The sequence below is a fragment of the Lactuca virosa genome, chromosome 6, assembly GCF_052849685.1.
Source record: "Lactuca virosa cultivar CGN04683 chromosome 6, Lactuca_virosa_CGN04683_v6, whole genome shotgun sequence".
Taxonomy (NCBI): domain Eukaryota; kingdom Viridiplantae; phylum Streptophyta; class Magnoliopsida; order Asterales; family Asteraceae; genus Lactuca; species Lactuca virosa.
In genome coordinates this window covers 129,918,205-129,929,221 of record NC_136431.1, presented here as the reverse complement: position 1 = coordinate 129,929,221, position 11,017 = coordinate 129,918,205, and the positions used below count along the sequence as shown (strand labels likewise).

General features: G+C 33.6%; 1 protein-coding gene across 4 annotated transcripts; it reads left to right on the top strand.

Moving 5' to 3' along the window:
- The first annotated feature begins 281 nt into the window (after positions 1–281).
- LOC145119634 (myosin-8-like) lies at positions 282–10,210 on the top strand. Of its 4 annotated transcripts, none has more exons than XR_013713919.1 (36): positions 285–1,117; positions 1,276–1,404; positions 1,505–1,648; positions 1,747–1,892; positions 1,977–2,136; positions 2,210–2,428; positions 2,562–2,711; positions 2,810–2,946; positions 3,037–3,183; positions 3,286–3,387; positions 3,485–3,542; positions 3,623–3,724; positions 3,811–3,848; positions 3,922–4,048; positions 4,119–4,289; positions 4,393–4,524; positions 4,662–4,771; positions 4,861–4,921; positions 5,009–5,186; positions 5,269–5,474; positions 5,560–5,679; positions 5,744–5,998; positions 6,067–6,185; positions 6,274–6,361; positions 6,428–6,523; positions 6,604–6,774; positions 7,269–7,400; positions 7,481–7,642; positions 8,159–8,257; positions 8,341–8,411; positions 8,486–8,585; positions 8,897–8,953; positions 9,044–9,100; positions 9,196–9,273; positions 9,656–9,745; positions 9,840–9,880. XR_013713919.1 is itself a non-coding variant. In XM_079055325.1 (36 exons), exons 1-36 carry the CDS (start codon positions 1,115–1,117, stop codon positions 9,952–9,954), a joined length of 4,320 nt encoding a protein of 1,439 aa, XP_078911451.1. In that variant the 5' UTR covers positions 287–1,114; the 3' UTR covers positions 9,955–10,210. The 4 variants fall into 4 exon arrangements, 1 of the variants encoding a protein (XP_078911451.1); XM_079055325.1 differs by having other exon boundaries at positions 287–1,117; positions 9,666–9,745; positions 9,840–10,210; XR_013713920.1 differs by lacking the exons at positions 9,656–9,745; positions 9,840–9,880 and having other exon boundaries at positions 284–1,117; positions 8,904–8,953; positions 9,196–9,275.
- Positions 10,211–11,017: the final 807 nt, after the last annotated feature.

The window sequence follows — 11,017 nt, the reverse complement described above, 5'->3', positions numbered from 1 at the left end:
AATAACGTGGATTTATACTTTTGAGCCCAATCACGTGATCATTACTGTTCATTCGATCCAAAATCAAGCCGAATTCTTATGCCGATTGTTGTTCATGATCGATCGAATTGATCTACATCTTTTACACTGTACAAATCGTTGATATTCATTCGATTCATCTTCCCAAAAAGAATTAATTGGTTTGGGATTTATTCAGAAGCCCAATCCAAATCATTCAGATCAATTACAGATCATAACTCGTTTCTTTTACTTTAATTTGCTTTCGTCATCTGATTATTCTTTTGGTGACGACATCTCGCATTTCACGACTCCAATTAAAATTCAAGATCACGTTTATCATCATCATCATTAATTCAATCAGATTCATATCACGTTCTTTAAATCGTTCCGTTGTCGCATCCTGTTGTTTGATCAGATTTGATTTGTCATCATATTCGACTCTTGGATTGATAATCGATTTTACATTTGGGTTGATCGTGAATATCAATCAAAGAATGTCATGAGAAATTCTCATGAACACGATAAAGATGGTAATGAATTTGTTTGAATCGGGTGTTTGATCTGAAAAAGTTAAGACGTGGGAGTATTATTGTAGATTGCCTCTTTTAACTAAAGCAGGAGGAAGGGCAAAGTGGCAAAAAGAAAAACGAAGTCGTTAGCTGTTTCGTTGTCTATGTTTCTCTATGCGAGAAAACAAGACCGTGTCGGAGAAAGGAACCGGAAACTGAGATACCGACCGGAAAATCGGGATAGAAAACGTAGAGAAAACACGATTCGATAATCGAAGGGCACAAAGAGAAAGACAAAGGAAAGGTTGGCGGAGGTTTGTTTGTTTTGAATAATTTTGGCCTCTGCAACTTTCCCCAAATGATGTTACGCTATCGTGGTCATCATCCCCCTTCCCTCCATTTCCGCTTTGTTGTTATCGACAGGAGAAAGGTTTGAATACGTGCATGCAGACTTGGAGATGTTTTCAAAAGCATTAGATCTTTGTACATTGTCCAGATTTCCGAATAGTGTTGGGATGGTTTTTTGGCAACCATACTGCTTTAAACAAGGAATATTTGGGGTTTTCTGCCCTACGTTTTCGTTTTGGTTTTGATTGTACCCTGGGATGGTAAGCCTTTTCAACTTATTACTACTTCATCAATTAGTATTTCCTTGATTTGATTTGATTATATTACCAATGAGATTCATGCAGTTATGTAATCATGTTGATTGTTTACAGAAGAACACTTGGATATATTCATTTAACTTTTCCTTGTTGTGGTACAGGCTGCTCCATCCAAAGTAGTGGTTGGATCTCAAGTCTGGCTGGAGGATCCTGAGGTAGTTTGGATAGATGGTGATGTTTTGGAAATCAATGGTGATAATATTAAAGTTAAATGTTCAACAGGAAAAGAAGTAAGTGACTGGAAGTAGAACATTTCCTTCTTTGAAACATTTTTTTTTCCATGATTTGGTGACGTTAATTATAATTATAATATATTAATATATCATACAGGTAGTAATCAATGCAAGCAGTGTTCTTGCAAAAGATCCTGAGTTTCCTGCAGGTGGAGTGGATGATATGACAAGGCTTACTTATTTACATGAGCCGGGGGTTCTACAAAATTTAAAAAGTCGATATGATGCGGATGACATTTATGTGAGTAGAGTAAGAGTAAATTATGATATATTAAATAATATATTTTCCCTTTTTAGCGGATTTATAAGGTAAGGTTGTGGTTTCTTGGTTCTTGGTAGACATACACAGGAAATATATTAATAGCTGTGAACCCTTTCAAAAGATTACCTGATTTATATACGAAAGAGATAATGACACAGTACAAAGGTGCATCATTTGGGGAATTGAGTCCACATCCTTATGCTATTGCACATGCTGCATACAGGCATGCATCTTTTTTCAATTAATTATTTAGTTCTGATTGGTTGCTTATAATGTGATGATATGATTTGTATTTTATATGATACAGGCAGATGGTGAACGAGAGAATAAGTCAGTCAATTCTTGTTAGTGGAGAAAGTGGAGCTGGTAAAACAGAAAGCACAAAGAATCTTATGCAGTATCTTGCTTTTATGGGAGGTCGCCCTTCATCTGAGGGGCGACGGAGTGTCGAGCAGCAAGTTCTAGAAGTATGTATTTTTTCAAAATTTGTATTTGTATATTTGTATTTATTTGAAAATCAAAATTTGTTTCTTGTGGCAGTCTAATCCGGTTTTAGAAGCATTTGGCAATGCAAAGACACTGAGAAACAATAATTCAAGTCGTTTTGGTAAGTTTGTTGAGATCCAGTTTAATGACAGTGGAAGAATCTCTGGAGCTGCTATCCGAACTTATTTGCTGGAAAGATCACGTGTCTGCCAAGTTTCTGATCCTGAGAGAAATTATCATTGCTTTTACATGTTGTGTGCTGCACCACCAGGGGTACTTACTTTTTTTTTTTTTTTTTTTTTTTTTTTTTTTTTTTGTGTGTGTGTGTGTGTTAATCAACAAACACAATTAAAATTAAACATCTGCTGCTATATTACCCCCTGTTCTTAAGATTTTGTCATTTCAGGAGTCTGAAAAGTACAAAGTTGGAAATCCACGGACATTTCATTATCTTAATCAATCAAATTTTTACGAATTGAGTGGAGTGGATGAGTCCCAAGAGTACCTTGAAACTAGGAAGGCTATGGATGTTGTTGGGATCAATTCGGAAGAGCAGGTACCTAGCCTAGGTGTTTGACATATTTACTAAATTGCCCTCGATCGTTTGAATCTTACCTGAATCATTTTTTTTTTCTTTCTCTTCCTCCAAAACAGGATGCTATATTTCGTGTTGTTGCTGCAATTCTTCATTTAGGTAACATTGAATTCGGTAAAGGAAGTGAACCAGATTCCTCCCAACCCAAGGATGATAAATCTAATTTCCATCTAACAACTGCAGCTGAGCTATTCGAGTAATTTGTTTTTTTGTTATTATGATTATTGATAATTTAGGTGAATATAATATAATATAATATAATATACAATATACATGTTATGTTTAGGTGTGATAGGACGGCTCTTGAAGATTCTTTTTGCACACGTGTCATTGTGACTCGTGGTGAAAGCATAAAGAAGTGTCTTGATCCAACGGCTGCAACTATCAGTAGAGATGCATTTGCCAAAATAGTATACTCAAAATTATTTGATTGGTAGGTTTTATCCGAATGGTATTAAATATCAATTAATACCTTCTTTCAGTTTCATGTTTTTGATGATTTAATTAATAAAATAACTGAGTGAGAATGACCCAGGCTTGTGAACAAGATTAATAATACGATAGGCCAAGATTCGGACTCAAAGTTCTTCATTGGGGTTCTGGATATTTATGGATTTGAGAGTTTCAAGACAAACAGGTGCTTAACTGGTACGCTTTGACTTGCTTGCCAGACATATCAGGTGCTCATTTTCTTATTTTAGTTTAACATAAATTTCATTTCCTCTCATATGCAGTTTTGAGCAGTTTTGCATTAATCTAACTAATGAGAAACTTCAGCAACATTTTAATCAGGTTTGTCTCATTAATTATGTTCACTCATGTCATGTATATCCTATCCTAGCATTAATCTAACTAATCTGGATGTTTTTCAGCATGTTTTCAAGATGGAACAAGAAGAATATACAAAGGAGGAAATAGACTGGAGTTACATACAGTTTGAGGACAATCAAGACATTTTAGATCTGATTGAAAAGGTCTGTTTCTGTTTCTGTTTCTGTTGAAAGATGATATTATTCATCCCCTCTGTTGATCTAAATAATTAAGGTTTTGATTACTTCAGAAACCTGGTGGAGTGCTTGCTCTTCTGGATGAGGCTTGGTATGTGTTACATGTTTTTTTTGTCAGATTAGTTTAAATTTTTAAATCTTAATTTACCAAAACTTTGATGCAGCATGTTTCCAAGAGCTACACATGAAACATTTGCAGAAAAGCTTTATCAGACATTCAGTAACCATAAACGTTTTAGCAAGCCAAAGCTGGCAAAAACAGATTTCACCATTTGTCACTATGCTGGTGATGTATGCATCTGAAATTTTAATATACCTATTGATCTCTGTCATCTTTTTAATCAAGTCATGATGGTTTCAGGTGACGTATCAAAGTGAGTTTTTCTTGGATAAGAACAAGGACTATGTTGTTGCAGAGCATCAAGCACTCTTAAATGCTTCAACGTGCCCATTTGTAGCAAACTTATTCCCACCAACGCCAGAGGATTCATCTAAATCATCAAAGTTCTCATCAATAGGTTTAAAGTTCAAGGTTCTTATTCACCAATCCACCAGTGTAGTACACTAGGTCATCTCATTTTCTCACTCACTCATTCACTCACGTTACGCCATGTGTCTGTATTTCATCTTCACAGCAACAACTACAAGCTTTGCTTGAGACACTCAGTCATACAGAACCGCATTATGTTCGTTGTGTCAAACCCAATAGCCTTTTGAAGCCTGATATCTTTGAGAATCCGAATATACTTCAACAACTTCGATGTGGGGTAAGTTAGGGATTTTCTTATATATATATATATATATATATATATATATATATATATATATATATATATATATATATATATCCTATGTCTTGATGATATTGAATATTGAAAATTGAAGAAGATTCATATGATTTCAGGGTGTTATGGAGGCAATCAGAATCAGTTGTGCAGGGTTTCCTACTCGTAAACCTTTCACTGAATTTGTAGAACGCTTCAAAATCCTCGCACCTGACGCCGTAGCAAAATTGTACTTCTATCTATCAATTCCAAAATTATTAATTTTTTTTTTTGGAAATATATAGTCTTGATTTTGTTTCTCATATTTATTAACTGTAGGAACGATGATGTCGCACGTTCAAAGATGCTATTAGCAAAGGCAAAACTTGAAGGTTATCAGGTAGGTATACTTTATCATATTTGATGGGTAATAATACATACAACTATACAATTCAGTTGATTGAAATGCACTGGTTGTTGCTTACAGATTGGTAAAACAAAAGTTTTTCTGAGAGCTGGTCAGATGGCGGAGCTAGATGCTTTCAGAACTCAGGTTTTAGGAATATCTGCAACAAAACTCCAGTCAAAATATAAGTCACATGCAGAACACGGGAAGTATGTTATGTTACAACAAGCAGTTGTTCCTGTACAGACTATCTGTAGAGGTATATAGTATGTAAATTATATATGACAAGTAGAAGTATGTATGTAGTTACAAATAATTTATGATTTATGATGGCATTGTAGGGCAAATTGCACGCAAACGGTTTGAACACCTAAAGAGAGTAGCTGCATGTGTAGTCATCCAGAAAAACACACGTATGTTTCTGAAACTAAAATGTTACAGGGCTGTATATGATTTGGCTACTAGACTCCAGGCTAGTATCCGTGGGAAGGCTGCAAACAGTAAGTATCTTTCCCAGAAACAAACAGATGCAGCAGTTGTAATCCAGGTATGTTACTTAAAGCAGATTACTGCTATGCTGTATATGTGAATTTTTATTTTATTTTATTTTATTTTTTATCAACTGTTTGCAGAGTATATGCCGACATAATTTGGCCCACAATCGTTTTGTCAAAACAAGGAATGCAGCAATAGTCACTCAGTCTGTTTGTAGAACAAATTTAGCACATGCAGAAATAACCAAGCTTAGAAAGGTATGACATCTATATATATATATATATATCATTTTGGTTAATATATAATAAAATAATTTTGCAGGCTGCCAAATCAAGTGTTGCTCTGGAAGCCAAAAATAAAAAGAATGAAGAGATGCAAGAACTGATCTCCCAACTGGAGGCGAAAGATAAAGAAATTGCAAAGCTAGAATCTTATATAAAAGAGATCACAGAGTATCCCATAAAGGAAGAGGGCGCTTCAGAGATAGAAAAAGGACAGCTTCCTCGACTTGAAGACATTCCTATTACTGGCAATGAGACAGTTGATAAGCTTACTGCTGAAAATATCAGACTCAAGGTAATACAATTAAACAAATTATATATATTTTAAAATTTAAAATAAATATGTCTTTCTTTTATTTTCAGTACATGGCCAGTGCCCTGCAAAAGAAATTTGATGAGGCCCACAAGCTGTGTGAAGAGAGGTCACAGCAAGCAAGGGATGCAGAGGCAATGGTAATCGAGCTCAAGACCTCCATGCAAAGGTTCTATTATATAATTGATAAATAAAAATATTTCATTATTATCTGAGGCAAGGGCGAAGTAGTAATTTTTGTCCTTGAATTCATTCAGCCTTCAAGAAAAAGTTTGTGACCTGGAGGAGGAGGAATTTATTCTGCGCCAGCAAGCCATGATGAAGTCAGGTTCTATGATGGTTAAGGTATCTATCTTATTTTTATTAAATTTAGATAGAAATATATCTTGTAAAAACGGATTTTATGTGCAGGATGAAGAAAACGGTCTACATGGAAGTCCAATGACTCCTGGACGTATGAAGAAATTCAACAGCAGTTTGAGGCGTTCTGCCAATGAAAAGCATAATGTATGTATGTATGTAATTAATACATGCATGTGTTTAAACTTATATTTAAATAATTATATGTGAGTTTGACATTGATTCAGGAGAATGTTGATGCTCTTATTTCGGCTGTTAGACAAGAGATGGGTTTCAGTCAAGGAAAACCAGTTGCCACTTTAATAATATACAAAAGCCTTTTACACTGGAAAACTTTTGAAGCTGAAAAAACAAGTGTATTTGATCGTCTTATTCAGATGATCGGTTCCGCTATTGAGGTCAGATCATTTTCATTTTTTATATCTATTTTTGGTTTCTTTCAACATTACCTTTGTATCCCAAAAATTGTTATATTTTTTATTTGGTGCAGTTTTACGGTTTAACCATTTATACTTTATTATTTCAAATCAAACCATAAAAGTATTTTTTCCAATTTAACCATTTTGACTACCTAGATATATCAGGTCGATTGGTTAATTTGGAAAATTATATGACACTTATATGGTTTGATTGGAAGAAAATAAAGCATAAAGGGTTATATTCTATAGGGTGTATTATAGATAAATGATTGTATTTTCGGGCAATAATTTATACTATTATTTTTTCCCCATCAAACCATAAAAATTTAAGACATTTTGACCTGATATAATACAATGGTTAATTTTGAAAAATGTTGAAATTTTTATGTTAAGATCCGAAAAGATAAAGTATTTTTATCTATAATATAAGGAAGATTTATTTGGTATCTATCTATTTATACCATCTTTTCCAGAAAGAGCATGACAATAAACATTTGGCATATTGGCTGTCTACCACATCTACATTGCTATTTTTGCTTCACAAGAGTTTAAGCCCTTCTCATGCAAAAGCACATTCACCATCATTATTTGGAAGGATGACTCAGGTAATTAGTTATGCATATTCCAATTCAATTCCCTGATGATTTATTTATTTTTAAAATAAAAACAAAAGGTGTTTTTGTAGGGATTTAAATCGTCTTTCAATGACATAGTGCGCCACGTAGAGGCCAAGTACCCTGCTTTGCTTTTTAAGCAACAACTAACTGCTTATGTTGAAAAAATCTATGCAATTATGCGTGACAATTTGAAGAAGGAGTTAGCACCCGTTCTTACTAATTGTATTCAGGTACGATGTATCTTATCTGGACAAAACAAAACTAAACAAACAGAAAATGTCAATTTTTTTGTCCCATTCATGGTCTCACTTAAATACAGTACAACCTGTTTTGTTCTGTATCATGTCATGAATAAGACATAGGGCCTAAATTAAGTCCTGTATGAGTAAATGACGTCTGTTTCTTTTTCAAGATTGAATAAACTGTCTGAATGGGACTAAGTGACCATTTTACCCTCACATTCCAAATTATATACATTTTTTATCTATATTCATCAACATTAATGTGAGAGAAGTTGGGAGGAAAAAAGAAGGTAAAGGGCTAATTATACATTAAAGCATTAGGAGGGTTGTGTCGAGATTAATTAAAAAAGAAACAACCACTTATGTTTGTTTGTGTAATGTGTAATGATGAATGATGAGGTCCTGTAGTGTTTGGCATAATATATATAGCCTTTTAATGAAATTGTAGTCCTAATAACAGGCAAAACAAACAAGGCACTAATTCATATTCTCCAAACGGTTCAGGCACCAAAGACCACAACAAACGGGCCTCCTCCATCTAGTCACTGGCTAATTGTTATTCAGTGCCTAAATATCATGCTCGATATATATAAAAGTTACAATGTATGTCTACTTTTCCTTTTCCTTCAATAAAGTTAAAAAAAAAATATATATATATATGTATCCTGATTTGACCATTCATTCAGGTCCCATCAGTCCTTGTTCAGAAGATGTTCACTGAAGCTTTCTCTTACATCAATGCACAGATTTTCAACAGGTCTTATAATTCAGAAACTCTTCCAATTATTTTATCAAAACTTATGTAAACTTTACACCTTTTATGCAATGCAGCCTTTGCACACAACCAGAGTGTTGCACCTTCAGAAACGGGGAATATGTGAAAGGAGGGTTAGGTCAGTTAGAGCAATGGTGTACTCAGATCACAGCAGAGGTAAATGTTGAAGTTAGCCCACTCATGTTCTTTTTTTTTGTATTGTTGTTTAAAAAATGACTTATACTTGGTGAAATGGAAGGATAAAAAAAGCCAGGGAAAAGTTATGAAAATATAAAGTCATTCTTTTTTACATCAAGTCCAAAAGAAATACCCATATATAGTTTTCCTTGACTTAATGGGGACAAAAATGCATTAATTCCCCAATCAGAACTGTATCCATACAAAAAAAAGGAAGAATTGTATTATTATGTCAGAAAGAAACATCAGCGTATAGTAGTAGGTCCTGTCTAACCATTCCATTAAATCAGTATGTAGGTTCATCAATGGATGAACTTCAGCACACAAAGCAAGCAGTTGGATTTCTGGTATGCTTCTTCTGATTCTGAAAAAAAAAACTCTGTAAATTCAATCTAGTTTCCTTTTCTTATTTAATTAATATATATTACTTTGTGCAGATTATACCACAGAAGCCTAAAATTGGATACGATGAACTCACAACTAAGCTGTGCCCAGTAAGTATCCGCATTTACTTGCATTTTTTACAACCCCAAAACAAACAACAATGTCAGTAAGTGATAGTTTTTGTTTGTTTTTTTTTGTTTATTAGGTTCTAAGTGTTCAACAACATCATAGACTTTGCACCTTCTATGTGGATGATCACAATACTGGAGGTGTATCTCAAGAAGTAAGACATTAATGTTTTTATTTATGGATATTTTTAATGTCACATGTTTAAAAAGTTCTTTCATTTTAATTTAATTACAAATTTATTATTTATAGGTAATAGAAAATGTTATAATTATAACAACTTATTTGGGTTTTAATCAACTTTTAATCATGTTCGATTTTTTTTTTGGTAAATATAATTTAAATAGTTATAATTAGAATAATGTATAACATAAAGTTAAAAATATATATTGTATTTGTATATATATAATACAAAATTTTTCGATACATAGTAATGATTCATTCCATTCCTTAAATTTGTCATTATATTCCATCCATTCAACCAAACAAACCGACCAGTTTGTATTGTTTCCACCAATAATCTTTTCTCACCCTGATAGTGTGTGACAGGTTATTCATAACTTAAACGTGTTATTGAAATCTGAAGGTGATACTCATAGTAATGCTTATTTGCTGGATGACAATTCTAGGTATATATATGTATTCCTAATAAGAAAAAAAACTAAAACTTTTCTTTTTCTATGATAAAAGAAGCACAAGTGATTCATATGATTGTATTTGCAGTGTTCCATTTTCAACCGATGACATTAACCATTGCCTCCATGAGAAAGACTTTTCAGATATGAAACCAAGTGGTGAACTCCTTGAAAATCCAGCTTTCCAATTTTTACTGGAGTAGGGTGTGGTTATTTTTGCATATCAAAAACCACATTGTACATTTTTTTTTTCTTTCTAGATTTAGTTTAGGCTACTCATTATTTTAGTAGGATCGAGTGTAAAGCATTATGTTAGGTTAGACATGTAAAATTCATAGGTTATTTTAGGTAAAAATATAGCAACGCAGGGAATCTTCATTGTGTAATGTATGTTTCTCCCAAGTCTACTTTGTATAATAGGAACCTTTCAATAGCGGAAGATTTGTTGACGATCCTATATATATTATGTTTGCGTATCATCATCTATTCAAATAAATGATGTCAATTTGTCAATGATATTTTCTAGTTTTTCATTTTCTTTGGGAATCAATTAGGCTGACACCTCCATGTGTTTTGTAATGTTTAGATATTACAACCGATGGAAAACCTAATATTTGCTTAATTTCGAAAGCCTCATCCGAATGAAGCACGATCAACTTTGAAAAGATTATTAGTCTTGTAGGACAAAAGTTAGTCAAAGTTTGACAAGAACATTTTATGCTCATAATGGGGACCCCACCTAATAATTACAGATAGAAGGCTTTACGTATGGAAGGACAGCGACTTCCATGTACCAACTTATAGCCATAAAAGGGGAGGACAAGGCCAAATCCGGATATTTCTAATCAAAAGTGAAGCACAACAAGACCTAATCAAATCCCTTGAGAACTTTCAAGTACCAAAAGTGTAACATTATTTGATAAAAAGCTCCTACAAAGCTAAGACAAGATACCTAATGCATAAAATATTAGCTCAAATACAAAACGCATCACCTAAGCCAAATCCATAAAACTATAACAAAGGGGAGAAGATGTCTAATAAAGCAAGACAAGATATCCACTCCAACTCATTCCCTATAATACCACGACCCGACTTTCTAACCTAAGCATCGAAGAGTATTACCATGAATCCTCCTGGTAATGGTAATGCTCATGACATTTCTTGTCTCCTCTTTTAGAGAAAAGATGCAAACTCTCCTCAAGCACATCCTCGAATCACCATCGGTGGGGATGGTGTAGCATCATTGGCACCAATCGTACATTTAAT